Source organism: Megalops cyprinoides, chromosome 7 (genome assembly GCF_013368585.1).
Source record: "Megalops cyprinoides isolate fMegCyp1 chromosome 7, fMegCyp1.pri, whole genome shotgun sequence".
In the NCBI taxonomy this organism is placed as follows: domain Eukaryota; kingdom Metazoa; phylum Chordata; class Actinopteri; order Elopiformes; family Megalopidae; genus Megalops; species Megalops cyprinoides.
This window is the reverse complement of record NC_050589.1, coordinates 31,306,903-31,331,055: the sequence shown is the minus strand read 5'-3', so window position 1 is coordinate 31,331,055 and position 24,153 is coordinate 31,306,903. Positions and strand designations below refer to the sequence as shown.

The 24,153-nt window shown below is 41.8% G+C and overlaps 1 protein-coding gene across 3 annotated transcripts; it reads right to left on the bottom strand.

Annotated features, from left to right (window-relative positions):
• Nucleotides 1–799: 799 nt before the first annotated feature.
• peds1 (plasmanylethanolamine desaturase 1) lies at nucleotides 800–22,738 on the bottom strand. 3 transcript variants are annotated; one of them, XM_036532915.1, is made up of 8 exons: nucleotides 22,588–22,738; nucleotides 19,964–20,083; nucleotides 19,326–19,417; nucleotides 17,060–17,221; nucleotides 16,544–16,739; nucleotides 3,815–3,963; nucleotides 2,597–2,722; nucleotides 800–1,895 (listed from the first exon to the last, which is right to left on the bottom strand). In XM_036532915.1, the coding sequence occupies exons 1-8, from the start codon at nucleotides 22,724–22,726 to the stop codon at nucleotides 1,749–1,751; spliced, it is 1,131 nt and encodes a 376-aa protein (XP_036388808.1). In that variant the 5' UTR covers nucleotides 22,727–22,738; the 3' UTR covers nucleotides 800–1,748. The 3 variants fall into 3 exon arrangements, with proteins under 3 accessions (XP_036388808.1, XP_036388807.1, XP_036388805.1); XM_036532912.1 differs by lacking the exons at nucleotides 800–1,895; nucleotides 2,597–2,722; nucleotides 3,815–3,963 and adding an exon at nucleotides 11,378–15,662 and having other exon boundaries at nucleotides 16,544–16,756; nucleotides 17,077–17,221; XM_036532914.1 differs by lacking the exons at nucleotides 16,544–16,739; nucleotides 17,060–17,221; nucleotides 19,326–19,417; nucleotides 19,964–20,083; nucleotides 22,588–22,738 and adding an exon at nucleotides 7,032–7,089 and having other exon boundaries at nucleotides 808–1,895.
• Nucleotides 22,739–24,153: the final 1,415 nt, after the last annotated feature.

Here is a 24,153-nt window from a genome sequence, read left to right as displayed (position 1 = left end):
GAGCAAGGTAGTTAACCTAAATTGTGTCATTTAATAATTAACCTGCATAAATAGATGGCATACATATGAAAGGTCGCTCTGGATGATGCCTGCTAACACAATATACAAGAACATGCGTTAGTGTTGGAGGCTCATACATGTCTGTTAACCCCTACCAGTCCCACTGCGAAAAGAGAAACTACTGCTTGCATCTCTGATGCTCTCCGACTCCGCAGCGTGGTGCATTTACCACATTCTCCAATGTATAACAAGGTCAGCGGCTGCCCTGCAGCCTCTACAAGGGCCTAGTTATGACGATCTGTTGATTGCTCTGGCAGCTCAAGTGCCCTGATGTTCCAGACACGAGTTGCCATAAATTACACTGATAAACAGCTTCAGCTGGCAGAGGCATTCAGCCATTCCTCTCCTTTTATCTACCCACTCACGCAGCACCTCCAATGCAGATAAAACGCACAGTCAAACTCACTACGGTGGCTGTTATTATTCCAAAGTGGTATTTATTAATAAGGAACTAATACTGAAGACTGTATTCCCGATACAATTCATCAACTTCAGAGAACTGCTTCCTGTCTCTACAGATAACCGCTTGTGACACGTAACGATTTCACGGCCCGCTTGGATTGACTGTGAGCTTGGCGCGATGGGAAGAGTCACTTCACTCCAGCCCGTTTATTAGTCACTGTGACCTCAGCGAGTTGGGGGTGGAGGTCAGGGTGGGTTCAAGGTTCAAAAGTCAAATGCTCTCCACAGCAGCTGAAACGGAGAAATGAAATTGAACAATTTTTTTTATTGGATGGACCAAAAAAAAAAAAAGGAAAAAAAAAAGAATTTCCCATCAGTATTTTCCAGAACGAGCAGTAGGCCTTATGTTACATAATGTCCAGTACAGATTCAATGACAAAATGGAGAGCTTGCCCATCACTGCGGACTGGGAACAGCCTCGTCACACTAGAATAAACATGTTTACACAGCAAATGGAGAGTGTCTCTCATCAGGGACCGTGAACTGTCCACATACAGAATTAGTACGTTGTTCCCCCTGAATCCTTCTGAACAAATCCACAACTCAGTTCCATACTACATGAAGGCGGTGTCTCTTTGACTTTGCCAGCTTTCTCTGTCAGAGTAGCCATCTTCACTCAACCTAAGACACTAATCTGTGGGCCTGTGACAAAGAGCTCAAGCTCTCATAGATCTGTTACGGACTAGATTGCGATAAAAACATAACATTTTCAACTGACATTCAGCGCTGAACAATATCCACATATGTAACTGTTTCCTTCACAGGCTGCCAGGGCCATGTGGCTATATGACCTTTATAGCTACAGGTTTCCTCTCCTCCACTGAAAAACTCAACACACCTCCTAATACACTCAATAAGATTATTTATGTTATTGTACAATCTGCATTTGTAACAAATAATAATAAAAAAAGATTAGTAAGATGTACAGTATTTGAATGGTCTGGCTGTGGTGTGGTCTGCACTGCGGACTCCGTCTGCATCTTCCGTTCTGTCCAGCGAGAGCTCCACAGATGGGGGTGGGGCCAAGGGTGCGGCAGGGCTGGACATTCAGAGTCTTGCAGATAAAGGGGAAAGGCTGCTGCCAGTGTGCGTGTGCGTGTGTGTGTGCGTGTGTGTATCGGCATGTGTGCGTGCATGTACGGAGCTGAATGGAGGGAAGTGAGTGAAGGATGAAGAAAAACGAGACAGAGGAGAAGAAGAAGAAGAGGAGGAGGAGTAGCTGGAGATCAGTTGCTGTAGATCTGTCCCTCGGGGGGCTGGGGCAGCTTCATGTTCTCCTTGCACATCATGAGCCGTCGCAGTTCCTGCAGGACCACCCGGATGCTGTAGGAGTTCTGCCACTTGGCCAGGGCTGACACCGCCCGCGTATCCACCTGGGGGCAGGCCAGAGATGTGAGTGCGCGTCTGCGATTGGCCCAGATGTGTCACATAGGGGTGTCTGGGCCAATCAGAACGGACACTGACTGCTTGACATACAGCATGCCCCCCTGGAATACTCTTCCCCAAAGGGGCCCTCCTCTCAGTTCCGTATCACCTGCTCCCCTCCACATCAAATAGTCACTAAAGCCCTCTCATCTGACACAACTGCTCTGGGCAAGAACTACTAGTGCCCAGACTCTGTGTGAAGCATACTGTGCTGTCTAATTCTGTGTTTGTGTAAAATACGTGTGGTCAATGGAGACTGAGTTTACCATCTCCTATAAATCATGCAAGGGGCCACTATCTGCTCCTCAGCCTCCCAATCCATTTCAGCTCCAGCCAAAAGCCCTCTTGTCAGGTTCATTATTCATATGCAGACAATGGCCTATACTTGTACTGCAGGTACAAATGTTTTCTCCATTATGAACACATCAACATATACATCAATCTTCTACAAGCAGCCAGTAACACTAAGAAATAAATTGTTTGTATTTTGAACAAAACATTTCACGCATCCTTGCAGTTAATCCATCTACTTTCATAAAGTGAAATTTTGAGAGGAAACTGTCTCTGCAAGCTGCCTCCTGAGCTGCTTTTGAACAGCAGGATCATGATCTTGACAGCGTAATTACTCCCTGCCCACGGCCTTACTCACCACACCGTTGGAGTTGTGCACGCCATTCAAGTTGATCTTAGTCACAAATCGGACAAAGGGAGGCGTTTCTGGGTATCTGGGCCCGCATTCCACCTTCAGGCTGTACATCCGATTCTCATAGATGGTCTGCAGCCAGAAGAAAGAGCACGGGGTCAAGGGCATCACAGCAGTCTGTTCTGAACAGAGAGCCGGGGACCACCTCACTTCAACTCAGGAATTACATCATGGCTTATGAAAACGACTGCTTAGGGCATGGGTGCCTCAGTCAGTCCGTCTGCTACACGTTTACAGTTATGCACTTCCCAGAATACGTAACAGCAAAATATTTCTCAGGAATATGGCACAAATATAGTCTCCGGAAACGATTTACCATTTTCAGGAATGTTAAGAATGCCTAAACGATTATGTTAAGTAAGTGATTAAGGGCAGAGGTCGGAGCAAAAATCAACATACACGTGGCTTTGGAGATACCGAGTGTCACAACACTGATTTATACAATAATATTATGACACACTCCTGAAGCCGGTAAAGGATGGAATTTTACAATGGGAGCATTCGGTAATAAGATTTTCAAGAGAGGAGCAATCTGAATTCTGCACACAGTAGTAGCAATCTACATTTATTAGCATTTTATGTTTTACTAATTATGTAAGGGGTAAAATTTATAAAGTACACTGGAATGAGCACAATTGTTTTCTTATTTCTTTACTCTGTGTTTGCTCTACATATTTTCAGTTTTGGAAAACCCCACTTCACCACACCAAACATACACCAGATTGGAACTGACGTTCCACAGATAAAGAACATTTTTATGTTTAAAAATATGGACACAGCTGCTGTTGACTCAAAACACCAAGTTGACATGCATCCCGCAAACATGGCATTTGGGGGAGTGCGAGTGGGTCTACCACTTGCTAAGACATGAAGGAAACTATTCATTAGAACTATAGGTAGACCTATAAAACTTCAACCACTTTGTCAAAAGAAGGGAGCTGATATATATGCTGCGTGTATATACAAGCTTGCCTCATTAATTCAAAGCATTGTGGTTTGGGAAATCGCATTTGGATACTCAGCAAAAATCTGGAATTCCACAAGGAAAGTGGTTCTTGGCACAAAGTCCAAACAGGAGGACGGTGACTGTTTCGGGACTGTTCCCTTGGGAGTCCCAGAGGGGAGGGGCTGGCGGGACATCCGGGCACGGTCCCCAGAGCTCACCCTGGGTGGCCCGATGATCATCCCTCTCCAGCGCGTGAGTGTCATGTCCTCGTCGTCCTCTAGGCCCCAGCTGACCGTCCCGTCTCCCACGCCCTTCTGTCCTTCTTCCAGCTCCTCCAGCAGCCGGAAGTTGCGGGGAACTTTCACGCCTGGAAAGACGCACAGGAAACACAACAGTGCATACTGACAATGTGTAGGTCACTGCAATTGGGCTTTGTGTTTAACCACATGCCTTTTGTAATGGTGGCTTCTGAACAGTGGCCCTCAATGTCAATGCAGCAAACCCAGAGGTCCATTTGGTTCACTACATTAAAGACCCATTTCCAGGGACTGGGACCTCGGGTGACATCGGCTTCAGCATTGGGCTCAAGTGCTAATCTAAGCCCTGCTACACATTCTTATGTTCACATAAAAGACAGCAACCATAGGCTGCTATCTTTTCCCTGGGTTTCCACCTATGGGCCCAACGTTACTGAGCTCTGTCACTTTTATTTGCTCAGGTATTATGTAATAATTATGTAATAATAATGTAGGATCCACAGACAGAATCCAAGACAATGTGCATGGTTTCAGAAGCTTCCTGTTTTCTCCTGCTAACAGAGTACAGTGATTATTATTCATGCCTTGATTTTGGAAATACAAAACATTCTAGGTCATTTTTTTCTAAATCATCTGACAAGTTAAAGGCATAAATATAACTGAATTATCACCTGCTTTATATAGGCTGGAAATTCTGTGAACAGGCACTAAGGAGGTAACATGCTAAAGTCAGTGTCTGTCACATCAGTACTAACATAAACACTGTAGTCTCAACTGTTTTGATGCAGGCGGTTTTACTGCATCAAAATTATCTAGTATTTTATGACATTTTATATTCCATCATCAATAACATTAAAGGGACAGGCTACAATAAAATATCAAAAACTGTAATTAAGGGACAGAACAGCTGAGTCGGCTAACGTGGCTTTGTGTGCCTCTCAACCAAGCGCTTCCTGAGAGACATTGGCTTCATGTCAGCCAAAGTCAAAAAAGTCCTAAAAGATCTCTCTGAAAAAGCAGAAAAGGGAAGTTTTTGGCTCTGGCTGTGAAGAAGAGACGAGAGCTAGGGGGAACCGAGAAGCCACTTAGTGACCATCTAAATCCAGCTGCAGGGAGCGGCAGGGAGACGTCCCTGACCGCTGCCCCACCATCCTGAGATGTTCTGGGATTAAAGGGGTGAAACATCAGTGAAGGATGGCTCCCAGTTAAAGACCCTGCAGCTGGTATTCAGGCACTGGCGGAGATGCGACAGGAAGAAATGCCTCACAGGTTTCAACACCAGCCTGTCTCTAAACCAATGTTTTTCACTTCATACACCAGGCTCCTGATTGGTCAAAGACACCCCAGGTCATGCATATGCACTTCTCCAGAGAGAGTATGAGGAGAATGCAAAGACTTCACCGACAGGATTCCTGCGTCGATGGGAATACCGTCCCATTGTGCTAATGGATTCTGTGAGCTATGGAGACTTTCACACACACACACACACACACACACACACACACACACACATTCGGCAAAAAAAATTCACTGAATGGTTCAATCAGTGACAAAGTCATTTCAGACCTCTGTGTCCACACATGCACATTCACAGCCATCCTCAAATCACCAAATTTATTCTCTTTTGTTACAACTACTGTTCACTGTAATAAACTGATCTGCATCAAACATGCCTGTCATATGTCATTTAATACATTCAAGTACTGCATTGTTACGGTTGACAAGTGTTTTTCTATGGCAACTACCCTTAACCAGAAAAATTCCAGAATCTTTGGTTTATATATTTAGGCTACTGCTCGTTTATTCTCTCCTGAAAAGAAAACACCACAGAGGGTTGCGAACATGACCTGCATTACAGTTAACATTGAAACTTAATGCTTATATTAAAGTGGTCACATCAGCCATCGGTCAAAAGAAGTATGTAAAATGAGCCTGTTGCGTGGAAGATGATCTTCCAGTGTGAACGTGTGCAAGATGTTTTCACACATGTAACCTTTTTTGCATAAATGTGGTCGTGATCACCATACAATAGGGTATTGTGTGTGTCGTGTTTCTCCTTGCCCTGACACAACTTAAAACACCCTGAGACAGTGTTAAGCATAATGGAGTTGGCTAAATTCAACAGATAATTAATTATTGTAATTATTCCGAGAGCAATGACAAGCCTCTAACCATAATTTCGTTCGGACAGGCAACCGAAATCTGAGCACAGACACTTCTTACTGTGCTGCCTGCACATACTGTATTGCACCTTGCAAGCACGTCAGCTATAGCTAGCTATTGTATAGGGTTTAAAATGTAAGGTAGCTAATGTCAGATAGCTATTTCAACAATATCACAACAACAGGGATAGACTAACATCCAACAACTTAACTGGCTAACTGATGACACAAGTGCAGACAGCTGGTTAGTAAGTTGATGACAAATACAAAAATTGGTTTCTTGTATCCACGCCGGCCAGCTGTAATTATAAAATGCCTAGGTATCTTGCAAGCTAGGCCACAATGAGTGGCTAAAATCTGGGATGATCTGAGGTTAACGGTAGCCATCGACAGATTGTTTACTTCTAGGCTCGCACAGACCTGCAGTGTTAAGTTACGATATTAGCTAATCTATTACCACTGACAAAGTTACGTTCCAGAAACAAGAACGCAAACCCCAAGCCGCTAATCACCTATCCGTATCCGAAGTGCAAAATACAGTGCTAAGAATCCATATAGCTAGCTAACAAGAATGCAAAGGATTTTACAGCTAGCAGATTGGGTCAGTCTCGCTAACAATGCATCCGAATGACGCGGCAGTTGAGCGACTACAGTAGCTACACTCGTTAGCTATTTGCCTCTGTAACTGCTCATCTGACAAGCCGCGATGGAATGACTTGAGTGTTTTATGCAATAACTGACAGACTGGTTAGCTACCAAACTAAACCTCTGTGGACAATGGCTTAGTCAGCCTCCTTAGCCAGCCAGCCTCCTGATGTTGTTGAACGTGCGCCCGCAAAATAAAACAAATAGCTAGCTAGCTCCACACCCATAATCTCCATACAACGATTAGGAAAACAGATGCAAGGCAGCATGCCTGCTGCTTAACCTTAAGGAAAATTACGTCACCACAATCAAGAATGTAAAATATAATAATCATGTGGTTACTTATTTGTCACATTGTGAAATTCATTTACCTGATCCGGCGGCGACCGCCATCTTGTCGCTGTAAAGCGGGAACGCGCACGCTACCATGCCCCTGTGCAACCGTGCATGATGTTAACTGCAACTAGAAAGTTAAAGTTTTAAGAGAAACTTTAATTGCATATAGCAGCACTAAAGTTACTTTTCATAAAACTAAATATTAATATTTCAGAAGATTCATTAAAGTGATTTTAAGGTATACAAGAGCAAGATACACAGTATGATTTATATTATGAGGGGCAAGTTGTACTGTACTGTACTGTACTGTACTGTACTGCGTAGTATGTGAACTGGGTAGTATGGTAATGCTCATTAGAATTAGCACGCTATGGTAGGCTATATGTGCAAGTATGATGCTAAGGTATGGTAAGGAATATACCTGATATGGTAGGCATGACATTGTAAGTGTTAATGCAGTCAGCACTATATAGTAACCATGAAAAAGAAAGCAAGTTTTATATAACTTTAACTTGCCAGCCATGTTAATGAGCCAGAACATGTTGGTACTAGTTTAAAAATATGGACATTAATTTTATGTAACCTATATAGTTGAAACTAGATAACCTCATGGTACTTACCACTTAAGCTTCTAACCATAGGGGGCTATACATAATTTTACAGAGGTATCTTGATAAAAGTAGCAACTAGCAACACGCCATAGTCTACTTGGCACAAATAAAAATGGCACATGTTGTTAGCTACATGTGATCTATTTTGTGCGTACTCTGTTTTGCTGCTCAAACCCAAAGAGAGCCATAGCAGCAGTTACAACCTGGAAAAGCTATCAGTGTCCTGGGGTGAAGTGCATCAAACAGGCATATGCTGAATGTCTCAGTTAAGGCAGTGTTAATGGCAGCAAAAAGAGACTGGGTGAACCAAGCAGACACGCAGAAAGGGTCCTTTTACATGAACACAACTTGTGGAAATGGCACAGAAGATGCTTCTGGACAAATGAGCATTTTAGCATCATTCAGGATGGAAACACTACTAAGTATTTACACAGCCCCTTACAGGTCAACCCACTGTGTCTGTGAGGTAGAAAAATTAACAGCACCGAGAGACAAGATTGATATGTGAAATTAGATACTGGTTCCCTCCTTTTGTTTTTGTTTATGAATTGGCACATCAAGACAAATGTACCTTTCAATTCTAAAACAAGTAGTATCTCACCAAGCATTACATTTCATGATTCTTGACAAATAGTTATTCTTTGTCATGTTGTGATATATGGGGTGTTCCTCAATCAGTTCCACCGACAATAAAACACTGAAGTGCTTTATTGTTCACACTGACCTACATTGCCCAAGCATGTTGACTTTGAAGATAGTCATATCATTATTTACATATCAAATTCTCTTATTCAGAGGGCCTTACATAGTCCACATATCAGTTTTTAGTTAGATATTTACTTAACTAATTCAGGTTAGGTACCTTGCTCAATCATTAACCTGTTGAAAACTGAGCCACTAACCTCTAGGTTACAAGTCCTGCTCCTTACCACTATACCACACCACTGCCTATTCAACTTCAATAATAAGTCATGTGAATCTTGATTTTGTGTAACAGGGAAGCAGTAACCCAGAAAGAAAACTGAGGCCTCAAGCAGGATAAAGTTCAATGTTTTTGGTACCGTTTTTTCATCAAACAGTATGCATAGCTCAGCCTTTCACGTCACCCCACTTAATTATGGTCTTATTTTAAAGTGGTGTTGCTATAACCAAACCAGCTCCCAGGGGGTGCTGCAGCAACTATCTCTGGGCACCCAGCATTGAGGGACATCTAAAAATATTGCATTGCCTGGGTGCTCAGATGCAGTTCCTTGTAAGTAAACATTGGGCTTGCTGGGTAGGTTCTGCTGGACTTACTAGTTTCTCTCTCTGTCTCTCTCTCTCTTTCTCTCTCTCCATCTCTCTCTCTCACACAGACATACATAAACAGCAACTAGAAAAAAGAGAGAATAAAAGGCAACTGAAAAGGTGAAAAAGGCATACACCATTAAAAAAAAGATTTCATACACCAAATGAAGACCTAACTGGTAGCCACAAAATGACTCAGTAAAGTCAGAGTTGACCATGTGTGAGACTAAAACAGAGAAGTCCCATTAGCTGATCATTTCCTCTGGTATTTACAACACCACCACCTCATACTTTTCAACCATCTCATGAAATCCTGCTGTTGCCTTTAGCTTGCGTGTGTGTGTGAGCCCCACTTTTCTTCTGTGGCAGGTCAGTCAAGGAAATTCCCTGCATACAGTACCTTGGCAAAATGGATCCAGTTTTCTCCTGCCCACTTAAATTACTCAAGAAAGTGTATGGTGACTGACCCTGACACAATTTGAGTGGGCTAATGAGGAATTGGCAGCATCAGTGTGACACAAGACATGAGTTTCAAAACTGGGGGCTCATGGAAGCAACAGTTACAACGTGCGTCACCACATAAAGCCAAATTCCCCATTTTGCTGTTTATGCGTTTTGAGTATCAACCTTTCGCACTACATCTTCTTCTGAGTCTTACTGTGTTTCTACAGGAAACAGCTTACAGAAAACCACAGTCTATTTCCATATTACATTTATACATGGTTACTGTGGCAGCCTGCGGTTCCTGATGGTTCAAAAACTCCACACTGAAGGAGATACTGCCATCATGATTTGGGCACTGCCAGATTAAGTGGTCTTGCTGCTGGAAATAAGCTCTACAGCCAAAGGAATCATGGGATGAATTTTGGATGAATATTGGAGCAAACAGATACAGCAAACAGGCGTGAGGCCTTAAATGGGTGGGTGCTCAGGAGTCTGCTGCCACCATGTTGAATCATGTCCCAATACTATTAGGGAGCAATTGTGAATGAGGGCACAGGGATTGTTGCACCCTAAACTGCCCTGCTCCTGCCAGCCTGAAAATGTGTAGATTCTACAACAAAACTACATATCAGGTGACTCATTACTCTTTGCGTTACAGGTGGAGCCGGCTTAAGCATTTGGAGAAACACAAAATGATAGCAAAGGATTCTTAGCATAACTGTAGACAGCACCTACATGGACTTTTGCTTTCTGTCACTGTTAAACATCACATTTATGATGCATGATATACTCTTCATTTATTAACCAAAGATATTGCCATGTCATTTTCTTCACGGAAATTCACAAGCAATTAGTCAGCTAGCAAACCAAGAATCTACCAAGACCTACAGCTTATTTAACAATGAGAACAATGAAAAGCACCTGTGTTTAACTGTCTACATGTAACACAAGGAGAATATTGTTTTTTTCTTTTTTACGCATAAAGGGTCCTGAGTAGTTTGAAAAGTTCGATGTATTGCCGCCTAAATATCCCGCTATGTCCATGGTGTCTAGGTGATGCAGCTGTAAAGAGATATTTTATAGCCCTAGAATATACTGTACTTTCTCCTTCCAGTAAACATGTTTCAGCACGTTATTTTAAAGACAAAACTCACTGAAGTGCACAGCTGGTAAATGAAGGTAAACTTCTCAACAGTTAAATGAAAGATACTTTCTATTACAAATATACAGAATACCTGCTGTAGGTAGATGAATTTCTATACAAGTTTAAATATTTTCATACAAAAATCTGCTATTTTCTCTACTTAGTGTCCCACCTGTCAAAACATGCATTGTCAGTGAACATTGCAAACAGAAATAAACCCTCACTGAACTGGACATACAGTAAGACATTCAGACACAAGGAACTGGCACAGGCCATACTTGACCAACAATATGAGAGAAATCATTCTCCAATCCATCCTGGGTTTCACATAGTCAAGGGAGTCAATTGACGGTTCTTACCACAGTTATGAAAGAAACTGCATTCATATGAAAACAAGCCATTTGATATCCTTGATAATGCAGTAAACATGACAAAATGAAAAAAAAGACAGTACACATTTGTTTATTTAGTTCCTTATAAATATACTGCATATATACATTGTAACATTACAGTCTCCCCAAGGGAAGAAAACAAAAAGGCATCAAGGCATTGTTTCTGATATTTACAAAAGTCAACCAGTCCAAAGGTACTTCAACAAAACCCACACGGTCACTGCTTTAATCCCTTCGACAAATACCAGGTATGCTTTATCTTAAACAAGAAGCTATGAATCACTTATTTCAAAACCAAGTGCATTTCTGCTATCAATGTGATATTTGAGAAAACATTTCAGAGATTAAAACAAACATGAATCAAACCAAATCGAGATTGTTACACAAAAATATGATTAGTTAGTACAACAGTAAATATTTAAGTTAATGAATTATTAAGTTTTAAGGGACATATTCTCATATAGGAGAATTAGAAGTTAATAAAATGCTAAATTGCTTGGTGGTCAAATATACCCCAAATTGACTCTTTGTTTTTGGAAAAAGTAATTTAAAAGTCAGTAAGAACAGAACACTGACCTCTCATTTCATGTAAAGCATTCCCCAACAATATTCCAAGCCACATCAAACAACATTTTCCTATCTAACATGTAACATTTTTCCCATAATACCTCACCACGTACTTCCTGGATATTCTTAACATTTTGACCTATTAAACATTGATATTTAGACAAAAGCTATTATACACGTTTCATGTTGTCCTTACAACTTGTCATAAAAACACTCTGTATGGCAGCACAAAGGTTATGACAGCCTGTAAGTTACAAGTTTCTAATGAATATTTAAATTATCCTCCTTTAATGTACTACAAAAAATATGCTTTCCTTTCAGGTTCAAAAAGGAGGACAAATCAATTTAAACAGTAAAACGGCGTACTACAAATATGTGTTTTAAAGGCCAATCAAGTGAATCAGACAAATTTACTCCGACAACACTTGTAAGAGTTTAGTTGACTTCAGTGTCCGTCACTGAGTTAGAATTCAAAATGCTGAATGGAATTTAGAATCTTGTCCCCATCAATGAACACACCAGATGTTCAACAGTAATCAGGATCCTTCCTTTTCATCTAGCTCCATAATTTTTTGTTTTAAGATTATAGCTTTATTTTCCCACAATATTCAGGTATTTTGGTGTAAGAGCTCAACTGGGTGACAATGCTCCCATACTACATAAAGCCTTTGCAAAAACCCTGACTGTAAAAAAAAAAAAAAAAAAGTCCAGTGATTAACTGTGCTCTTACATATCCAACAGTTAATCCTTATTGCATTGTTCTGCTTTTTCCAGTTGGAATGTGCTTAAGACGTATTATAATTGCTGTCATTCTGCATCTTTTTTCATATTACTGCTTCTCTTAAAATACACGATAAGGAGTTAAACTCTGATTGACAACCAGCACTTTCCACTGAACAGTTACGCTAGTTATAAGTTCAAAAAACCTGCACAAAAGTGATATAAAAGGTGAACGAAGTATATTGTTGTTTGTTTTTCTTGGAAAAAACCCAATACAGACATGTTAAGCAACTGATCTACTGCCATATTTAGATGTACCTGGTAGAATGTGCAAGATTTCTTTCTGACATTTGTAGATCTTTAAATTTAAAGAGTTATATGTAATACAAAGGCAGTCCAGGCCACTTTTCAAAGGGCTGTGAAATGGCTGCTGTGGCTCTATAGAATAACCAAAAAAATTTACATCAAACTAACTTTTTTCTTTTTGTAAGTGAAAGGTATACCCAATTCCAGCCCACAGAGACGCAAGACTACCATCATAAGTCATCTTGGATAGTATATCCAGTGGGTTTATATGAATTCCTTGTGGAAAATGAATTGGCACATCAATTTAAGACAGCTGAATGTAGGCTGACATGGTTTCGCAAATGCAAAAAGCTCAATTGTGCAACATCCCTATAGCTCCAGCTATACAAAAAAGTGCCCCAACCTATGCCACTCCGAATTCCGACCCACTGTTCAAGTAATTAGTTTGAGTGTGATCTTACAAAGGAGAGGATATCCCCCTGTTGGCTAGCCTATCTACATAGCTACTTACCTATTCAAAAAAATAGTCACTTGTATAACTAAAGCCAATGTCATCAAGCAATTCTCTGACTGACCATATAACTGGCTTATAATCAGGAATGAAGAAACATTTCATTATTTATTAGGGAAGTCTTGGATGTAAAAAAATCAAAAATGTATGTTTTATGCAAATTTTAAGCATATAATTAATAAAAAGAGCCCAAGGCTACCCATCCAGTCTATGATGCCTGCTGGCTGATAGTATGGAGATGGAAAGAGCTCTAGGCTTAAAGGACACCACTTGGTATGGCCGATTGTACATGTTAGCTGTAGATATACATCATAAAACATCACATTTTTGTGTTCATCCAACTTCTCCTTTTCAAATATTTCCAAGGGTTTTCTGCTACCCAAAAACACTTGAAGGATTACTGTTTTGTTTACTACCATTGTACTGCTACTGTAACGTGGCTACTGCAGCCATGCTGCCATGCTGATAATAAGGCTCAAATAGCGTTACCATCCAATTTTGATTCAAGATTATCTTCATACGTTTTAAATATCCTAATGGAAAATTTCAATTTAAAACCTGACAAAGCAGGGGGTGTAAGGTCTGTATGACCACACAGAATGTTTTAGTACAATTATAACCTTGCCAATTTACATTTTCAACATTCAAGGGCAAGTTCCAACACTGCTAGTGACAGTGGAACAGTAAAACACTACTTGGATGTCTGTCCAAATATCCTCTGTTCACCAGAATGCCTGCATAATGCATTCTGCTTAACAGTACATAATTAATCTAATTTCAAACCTGAGGAATTTTGGCTTCAGAACTTTAAAGTTGCCTTTAACATGCATTTTTTCCCAAAAAAAGCAGTATCACAAAAAAATGACTGGAAGGTATGATGACATTTGGTAAGTAACATAACTGGCGTCCATCCAAAATGGCTACAGCATCACCATGCTGTGGAAACAGAACCATTAAGAATGAAAATTCTAGGCCAGGGAGAAGGTGTGCTGGTCTTTGTAATGAAATGCCTTACTTTTTTCTACAATGTCTTTTCCTAGCGTGTTGCTTCTCTAATAAAGATCATGTTTTGCAAGGGGATGTTTCAGCATGAAGTTGGGATAAGGGCACCACAACCATGTCAGCATTCTACTTGCGTACTATTTGCTTATTTACTATACATATGATATTGCGGCGTGTTCTGTGTGTGGGGGTAAAAAGGCATTTCAGCCGCAATCAGAAATGAAAAGGAAAAAAAAAAAAAAAGCATCCGCAACATCAGACAATCAGCCATGCAAAGCTCTTTGAGGTTTCCCTTTAAGACATTCACTTCAAAGCAAAATGCATAGTCCTAGCTAAATAACCTTCCAGCTACTCATTTGCCTCTCATCTAGCTACATCAATCCGAAGCTGACCGCAGTCTCTAATGCACAAATAGCAAACTGGTTTCCACTGTACCGAACTGATGCATCAGGGAGCAGACAAAGTGCCTGCATGCTGCAAGCCCCGGAACGCAGCCTCTCTCTCTCAGCTGTTCTGGAAATGAACCGGACTGGCAGCGGGGTCACGGGTCCGAGTGCTGCGAATCTACGAGTCGGGACTTGAAGTGAGGCGAGAGGTGCTCAGGTGAACGGGGGGGGTGTGGAGGCTGCAGGTGTAAGGCGAATATGCTCTGACGCAAAACAGAACCCGAGATCGAGTCAAGAGACAGCTGCGCGGGCGTGCAAAGAAAAGGCGCTCTGTAAAGTAAGACGAGGCGGACAGTCTACTGCAACGGCTGTGCGTAAGGCTGCTTCAACAGAACTGCATATGATGGACGCCGTGCGTCCGGACAAGGGGATGAGATGAATACACACTTGGGTTGCAACTCAACATCTCCAGGATAATGGCCCGGTGAGGAGGACATAACCCTGTTAGGCCCCATCTGTGAGAGTGAAGGACAGAGATGAATGCCAGGGCCAGGGTCTGTGGGACACACACAAAAAAAAAAAAAGAAAGACTGGCTCCATCTCAGCCACTGTCTTTCAGCCGTTTCAAAATTTTCTCTGAAGAAAACAAGCAGAGACTGGACGGGAAGCCGTTTTGTTCTTCAAGTATCAGTTTAGGAGAACTCCTCGCTCTAGAAAGCAAAGATAAAAACGTCAAACGTCTGATTTTTGCGTCTTCGTGAAGCAGGGCAAAGTTCACCCAGGCTTTTTCACCACATGTGGACAATGGCTTTCTGTCTGAACTCTGACACCAGTTGAGAGGGTGGGTCGGGTGGGGAGGATGCCACCAGGGGTTAGCGCTGGATGGGGGCCGAGGGATCCCGTCTTGAGCTTCTGTGCGTCTTTCATCCAAGCAAAGCACAGCCCCCTCCAAGCCTTTGCGAGGTTTTAAAAACCACTCCTCTAATGTTGGCTACCATGACCAGGATTAACTGAGCAAACTAAAGGCATTTAATCTAAAGCTATGCCATCAACAATACATTGGTTAAGATTAATCTATATCTCTAAAGTTGGGAGCAAAGACATTGCAGGCCAGCTGGGCTAGGGGAGAGGCGGGAGGGGAGTCTTCCGAGGTAGGGGGCGCTGTCAGCAGGCAGAGTTACTTCTTATGAGCCCATTTCATGTCATCAGACCTGGGCTTCTCTCCCGTGACACTCTGGATCAGGTCTTCCAGGCTGCGCCAGAAGCCAAACTTCTCCAAAGGGTAGTTGAGCCAGCCTGGTGGGAAATATAGAGAGATTTCATTAGTGAGTCTGCCTAGAGGAGTAACAGATACACCACACAAAACACAAGACAATACTTGCTAATATCATACGACTGGGAAATTGCTTGTTTTAATTTAGCCTCAACAGGAGATCAAATGCAATCTTAAAAATGTCTGGACAGAGGGCCATCCCTTGTGGTTACTGCAATGGCCTCCAGCAAATTCATGTCTTCAGGCAAAGTCTACATCCAGATAACACAGGGAGAACTCACCGTTTATACCATATTAGCTTTAAAAGAAAACCATCTATAATTTCTCACACTTAATTTTACATTGCAGAGCTACACCATAAAGCTGTACTGGTGTATACAACCTGAAGCAGTTCACCCTTGATGGGTTTAATAAATTGTAACTAGTCTCTCTTCCCAAGTATTCCACAGCAATAGAGTTTTGTTGTCCTTGTTATTTTTCCATATTTTTTATGCTTGTTTGCCAGACAGATGAGATAATATCATAGGCATCACTAGGCAGCAATTTTACAAACCTACTCATTTCCCACTTGAATTAATCCCATAAACATTATGTACCATGTGGCTTTTGTGAAGTCAGCCAAAGCTGTGATCTCTCAGTGGAGGGACAGAAATACGAGCTCATTTATCTGTGGATGCTGGGCTTCTTCACTCTATTAATCAGACTGACTCTCTGACACAGTAAATACAAATTTCACCAGCATAGAACCAGTGAAAATGTGCTTGTGTGTGTGTGTGTGTGTGTGTGAGTGTGTGAGTGTGTGTGTACTGGGGTATAGTAGGGCGTGATCAGTTTGCATTTCCTGAGAGAAGTGTGATGAGCTGCAGGCGGAGCCAGGCTGAGCTGGTTGCCCTGGAGACCGGACCTGTAGTGATGCAGAAGTAGGTCTCGTGTGGGGACACGTGGTGGATGCGGTGGTGCTTGCGGGGCAGGATGATGTGACAGTCCTGCAGGAAGGTCACCCAGCGAGGCAGCCCGAAGTACGTGTGCGACCACTTGTGGATCTGGTTGGTGAGCGTGACGAAGATGGCCAAGGCGAACACGTAGCAGTCCCAGGGGTACTTGTGGTACAGCTCCGCTGCAGAGAGGGAAAGGACAGAAAATAAGACCTTTTCTGGTTCCGCTGTCAACAAGGCCTCTATTTATGAATTTTAGCAAGTGCCACATTTTTCAGGTGTTGCATATTTCACTAATTTTTTTGCATTAAAAACATAAACCTAGAATTCTTTAAAGACAAAGTGCACTGCAGCTTTAATGAACAGAGACCCATCAGATTTTGCCTTTTTTCATGTTGTGTTTGGGGAGGATAAACAAGGTTAGCCCAGGGCTGGGAGTGTCCCAGCAGTCTGTCTCAACACGGCCACATCTATCCAAACAAAACCAACGGCTGGTGCTCACCGGGGGACAGGGTGAGGAAGCTGAAGGCCATGTGCGCCAATGGGACCAGGGTCAGCATGCAGTTGTCCCCGTTGGTCTCAATGAAGTCATGGCGGGTGATGGCGGTGGGGTCGATGTGGTGCTCCCTGAATGGTCGAATGAATGCCTGGGAGGGCCAGAGATACCGGGGTGAGCTCCAGTGGAACGGAGAGGAACGCAAGGGAGGGGCCAACAGGGGAACCAGAAAACAAACAGAGCTGAGAAAATGGTTTCCAGGAAACTAGGGTTGGGTATCGTTTCAATTTTATCAAATTCCGATTATGCTTATCGAGTCCGGTTCTTATCGGATCTCTGTTCTGATTCCAATATTTTTTGGAAAGAAAAAAAACAAATATTTCAAGAACAAAAATTAGCCTGCCTTTATTCTTGGCACATTTAGGCTATAATCAGTAAACTGTCAACTCATCACAGTTCTACAGACAAGGCTGTTTATCAAATAACGATAATTTGAGACAACAAAATTATGTTTTTTGTCATTTATTCGGCTCCGCTGACGAAAATAGTTCCTTCAGGATTACATTTACACGTACTGTCAAGCAACACATAAACAGTTTCTTGACTGCAGGTTAGTTAGCTAGCTAGCTAGCTACCTGCTTTTTATCATACACAAAAAGGCTAGCTAGCTACTTTCATACCCGACAGCAGGCTCACCAGTTACTTTTTATCATACCCGGAAAGGTCAGCTATAGGGTAGGCAAGCAAGCCACTTTTAATCATAGCCCAATACAGGCTAGCGAGCTACTTTTTAGCATACATGGATGGGCTAGATATACGGTAGGCTTGCTAGCTAGTTATTGTTCATCATACCCACAGTGGCTGCGGGTGAGCTGGAAACAGGGGAAGCCCAAACACTACCTTTAAATCTATCAATACTTTCAACCTGTTCCCCTTTATCCTCCTTGATTAACAATGAAACAAATAATTCATAGAATAACCGACACCAATCGCGTAGTTAGAATAAATGATTATGCTTGCGAAACAGCACAGATTGTCTGTAGTTTGTGTGCTTGCGAAAGCCGCAACGTGAGATTGTTTAATTAACTTTGTTTAATTAACACTGCTGTGTTTTGTACCTGAGCGTGAGATGTTGCTACTGTTAACGTTGTACTGTAAGCTGTATCTGGGGCGTTACTGTGGCTGGGAGACCACAACACATCAAACACGGTGCATTCCTTCAGATTCACGCTGTGTTGAAGTAAATGCTTTGCCATATTGGAGGTGCTTCCTCCCTTGCATAAAATATCCTTACTGCAGGTGTTGCATTTTGCTGTCGTTTTCTTTTTTAGTGAAGCTAAGCCAAACTTTCGAGCGTTTGCTGCGGTCAGCCATGGTCCAGGATGTAAACAGAAGTGTCTCTTCTCACATGGTTTGCTGACGTACTGCATAACAAATGACGTGTCGTTAGGTCCGCATAGCAGGTCCTAGCAGGTAAGTGAAACTTTTATGGACTGTAAAATGCTCACTGCTTTTCACTCAGGAGCGCGACTGAAATATGCGAAAGTTAGGAACCAAAGAGCAAAATTGAAATGTACATGTCTTATCAAATCCACGGTTCTTGGAAATTTGGAACCCAAGGTTAGCCCAGGGCTAGCCTACAGGAAACCTATTTCTCTGAAGCAGAGAAACAGGGGCTGAGACTCCACAGGAAGACTGACGGGACCAGACGTCCCACCAATGTTCATATTTTAATAAGAACGCAAGGAAGATTACTCAATATAACACCCAATGCCTTTAAACGTGAAAGGTGACAAGATCTTTCTGATGGTCTGCTGAGTGGTAGTTGGAAACTGCAAACATGTTTTAATGATCACCCTGACTGCACCATCCTGGGACAAAAAGAGGGGAGTACTCAGTCTGTGGTGACTCATGTCAACAGGCCTAGCACTCCTCATCTGGGCAAGTGACTCCTCTCCTGCAGAGCAGAATGAATGCGGACACATTCAAATTTGTCACAGGTGCAGGACAAATGGGAAACCGAGTAAAACAGTATGACCTGCACACAAATGTTGGTGGATTTTTGTTGTACAACATAACAGACAATGTTTTCACAAATTCCTGACAGAGACCAGAGAGGTCAAAACATAGTCCATCGGTTTTTCTGTACAACAAATATACATTAACATTGGGGGGCAACTTCTGTGTGTGTTTGTTTCAGCACAGCACTTTTCAGGGCCTCTGGAGACAGTAAACCAGAAAATGATGTTCCTCACCCTTCCAAAAATGGGCAGATCTACAGACCCCCAGGTGTCAGCTCCCCAGTGGACAAGCCCAGAGGCAAAGTCTGCAGTCAGGATTCCTGCAACTAAGACAGACACAGACAAGGATTTGTGACTCCTTCATTTCCAGTCATTAAGTGTCCAGCATGTTTCACTGCCCAAAGCTAAGCAATATCCATTATGCTAAGGAGAAAGCAGCCAAAATGCCATTTCATGACAACATGGGGAAAAAGAAAAAAAACTCTGCAGTATGTGTTGTGGGCTGTACGGAAACCTTAGGTAAAGTGAAATTTAAATTTAAAACTGAAAATGAGTATGTGTGTTTCAGCCAGGCATGTGTGTGCATGAGCATTTGTTTCCAACAGAAGTGGACTGTGGTCTTATTTGAGCATACAGGTTAAGAACACAGGGGCTTTGATACAAAAAAAAATTAAACACCTATATTCATCAAGGACCCACACTCAAATCACTTTACAAAGATGATGCTAAGGTTCAAATTGCCTTCCTCAGTGAAATGGGTTTATTGAGTTGGCAACCTTTATTCAGTTAAACCACCAAAGACTTACAATTAGAGAGGAATTCCCAATGGATGGCTGTGTTTCCAGTAAAGCTAATGAGCCATCTGTACCCACCTATGCCCATCAGGATGTACCACATGTGACTCAGGTGGAAGTTGGCAAGGAGGTGGCAGAAGTTGAAGGCCATGAGAGAAAAGCAGAGGACGACACTGATCCATTCCTGGCACCTTTTTCCTATTGGGAGTCAGAGGGAGAGAGAACACATCTATCTGCTCAATAATGAAGTCAACTGCAAAGTGTTGTCTTCACTTAGACTGAGATAACCTAATCCGGCAACACATTTCTGGGATGTGTTTCATGTAAAATGCTAGTACTGTTAAAAGCTGTGGCACCACCATGCCACCAGTCCAAAAAAGGGGCATAAAGCTTGTGAGCATGGCTGTGAAAACACATTCTTTGTGAAATCTGAGAACAAAGAAGAGTAAAAAAATGGTCCATTGGGTTACACTGAGACCATTTTAACATTTAATTTAATTTAATATCAGCGCTTAGACCCTTAAAAATCTAAGAACATACATCTTTCACAGACTTGACTTCAGAGTACTAACACATGGCCCAGGTAGAAAAATCACATTACAACTGTTCCTAAATCATTCCAAACATATGAAAAAAATATTAAAAAGCTGGATATAAGGTTACATCTCTCTTTCCAACCTGCTTAGGCAGCATTTGGGTGACACCGCTCATCTGAACAAAATGCAGCCGGCCCAGAAATACTGGCCTGGCTTCCACTGCACAGCCTTCTGCCATAACATCTGCTGCTAGCTGAGGACGACGTCTCGGGTTGGAAGACAAATTTCCCTGCGTGTTGCTTCACACCAGCTCAAACAATAGTGCAGGAGTGTCCCGCAAATTTAAAGAGTCATGTTTTCAGAGAAAAATGAGGCAGCTTACCTAATGAGACAGAGGTCTAATTCGTGGACTACCAAGCTAGGATTCCAGCCCCTAACTGGAGCTTTTACCCTTGCAACTTTGCCTAGCTTTTGTCACGATTACTGGAGTAACTGGACATATACATGCTAAAACTCCAACCCCTTAGACCTAACACTGAAGGCAATGGGACGTGTCCTAAAAGAAAGTCTATAACACTTCTTTTTTGTGATGTATAACGTGTGAGAGTGCAAATTATTTACTGAAATGTTAAATATCCAAGCTTGATAAATTAACATATTTAAAACATTCCTTAGATACCCATATTTCCGATGTGACAGTGAAAAAACAAAGAGGGACACTTGACACACACCTGCGATATAGCGAAGAGTCAGCTATCACTGACTTGGTATAGCCTACTCTAGACATTAATACACAGACAGTAACGTTAACAGTCCATCTGAAAATGAGTTCATTCTTAATTATTAGTACATAAAGTTAGTGAATATTTGTAAAAAATGACAATGGCTCTGACCCGCCCTTTTCAAAAATCGTGATGTATGGTGCTCTTACACTGGAAAAAGTCATGTGGCAAATATACATATATCCCAGATGAGTGCCTTAGTCTATATCAGTGGAGATGTAGCATGTTAAGTCAAAGATGTAGTTTCTAAATTCTAAACTATGTTTTTTTTTTTTTTTATCCCTCCTTAAAGTGGTATCAAGACTGTATCAGACAGCAAAAATTGCTTAGATAACTAACTCGATGTCTCGTTGGTCACAGAAGTGCAGAGAAGCACTCGATCCAGTCTCTGTAAATGTTAAGACAATGACTTATTCCAAAAACCAGCATAATTCAACATAAGTGGACACAAATTGAAATATACTGTTAACAGCTTCTATATTAACAAGATGTCTAGCATTGTTATGGTGCACACAATACCCCGCTGTAGCTAGGATACTTGTCACCTTAAATAACACTATAAATAGCATGGTTTCCGATACACGTTACTGTTGCTAGTCTGCCTCTTCCGTGCCACAACCTGCTTTTCAAAGCATGTTTTACATTTTTCATGTTTTGTAATTTGATACGTAACCTACTGTATATATAACCATATTCCACTAATTTCTGGATCTTCTGCAGGTAGCTACAGTAACTGAGGCAATTCATCTCCAAATTACTGGATGAATAATAACTTTCCCCAGAGTAACATATTAGTTAGCATACTAGCTACATTTTCAGATTCAACGAAACAGAGTTCGATTACTCAATTTGTAAACTGAGCTAGTTAACTTAGCTACACTTTTAAATGTCACTGATCCAGGCAGTTAACTAGCTAGCTAACTAGATAGCCTTTACAGTTGTCACCACATACTGTTTTAAGCGAAAAATAAGGGCTTGTTAGCGACCTAGTTATTTCAGTTGCACTGCGAACTGTTAGCCAACTAACATTACAATAGTTAAACCGGTATTCTCAGATTGTCAGGACACCGGCACGACATACAGCGAGCTAGCTAGCTAATAATGCTAGCTATTCAGTCTGGCTAACGTCAGCTACATACGAAAACAGGGTGTATATAGTTTGCTCTCTCATGCTTACTTGTAAGACTTTGATTGGGAAATAATATAACGGTACACGACAGACAAGCACGCGTTTCTGTTCACTTGACCTTAAACACCAAAGAGCAGTGAATCAACGATCAACTGCCAAGTCACGGCCGAGCACGGATTCGTGAAAGCACAGCTACCTGATGGTGACGCCCACTGTCTCCGTCTGAATAGTTAGCCAGATAGTTATCTTCCTTACCTGGTGAATATAAAGACGCAAGCTCTCGAGCACCTGCGTGCTGTGGACCCCATCGGGGTACACCCCTGCCGGGTCCCCGTGGTTGAGGGTCTTCCTGATTTCCTTGCCTACACCCGTCTTCATTCTCTACTAGCGCCATGTTCCGATACAGTTCCACCCCTCGCCCTGTCAGGGAACCAACAGGACTTTCAACACTTCAGCTACACGACCACGCCTTCGGTCATCCATCCACTCACTGTCCCTATATTTCCATCGCGCCGAGCACGCTATAACGCTCCGCCAATTGCTGACGTGCTGGGGTGTGATTCTCGCAATGGCACAACCATTTAGATGACAGGGGAGAAATCTGTATTTCCTAACCACACCCTTCTACGGCCTATCAGAGACCGCCTGGAAGTAGAAGGGGAGCAGATAGACAGCTCGGACGAGGTTTCTAAACTCAACAACGTCACGTCTTCAAAGTTTTTATCCAATCGCAAAATATAATTGTTTGTGAGCGCTAATCCAATTCGAACATGAGCATGTTTGGAGAATGTGAACGTCATTGCATAGTTACTTGCTAGCTGTCTTTCTCCTGAAAGTTAGGGACGTGGTTTTTGATAGCGTGAAGTATCGAATTAATCAATCCGTTTCGTGGCAATACGTACTCCTGGCAAATGCCGATTTTATCCATTTAGTTTTTAGAATGCGTATAAAAAGCAAACTGTTTGCTTTTTTTTTTGCTATTCTTTGGATCTGGCTATATGGAGAAGTCTGGTATCATCCACAATTGACTTCTAAGGAAACAAAGGAAACAAAAAGGTTACCTTTGGCTTTTTAAATGTATTTTTTGTTTCCTTAGAAGTCAATTGTGGATGATACCAGACTTCTCCATGTGGCCAGATCCAAAGAATAGCAAAGAAAGCAAAATAAACAATTTTGCAATAAAAGCTGAGTTTATTATACATGGTGTTTTTGCTTCTTATTTACCCAGCAGGTTATAGCTGACAGGTTACAGCTGTATTGGTGAGTCACCCCTGTATGTGTCACAATTTTGTATTGAAAACACCATTTCTAAGGTGTGACCATGGGCATGGTAGGTCAGTAGATTACACACTACACTATTTCCTTGTCCAGCTGGAGTTGCAGGTGCTATTTGTGTGTCAAGAATCAGAGTGCAGGGACTTAAAGTTCAAGAATGTAACAGAGCTTTCAGTGTGGAGTATAGAATTCATCTCAGTTGTACATAATGATGTTTGTCATTCCATTGTGAGATGTTTGAGCGTTCACGTTTGCAAGCTAACTAAGAAAATTTTTCACTACAGTTAGTTATGACAAAGAGTTACACTCCACAGTGACTTGTGAGAGTCTACTTGGTTATCAACATTGTAATTAATGCAGTAGCACATGCTAATAATTATGTTTTTAAAGTATATATTATTTGTGTTACAGATGTTTTGTGTTGAAAGTCTTCAAAAGTCACCTGACTGTCACCACAGTTTAGACCATCTCTGTTTTACCTGGTGTTTGATATCCTCTTTTCCTGCTCCTCTGCTATTCACAAATGATTTCCAATACAGAAAAAAA

Bases quoted from the DNA above. Each gene is read 5' to 3' on its own strand.
- peds1 (XM_036532915.1), bottom strand. From the start codon at position 22,726: ATGGCGCTAGTAGAGAATGAAGACGGGTGTAGGCAAGGAAATCAGGAA. The intron at 2,723-3,814 runs GTGAGCTCTGGG...TTCTGGCTGCAG, and splicing joins TGATCATCGGGCCACCCAGG to ACCATCTATGAGAATCGGAT. The intron at 1,896-2,596 runs GTGAGTAAGGCC...GCCTGCCCCCAG, and splicing joins TGCACAACTCCAACGGTGTG to GTGGATACGCGGGCGGTGTC.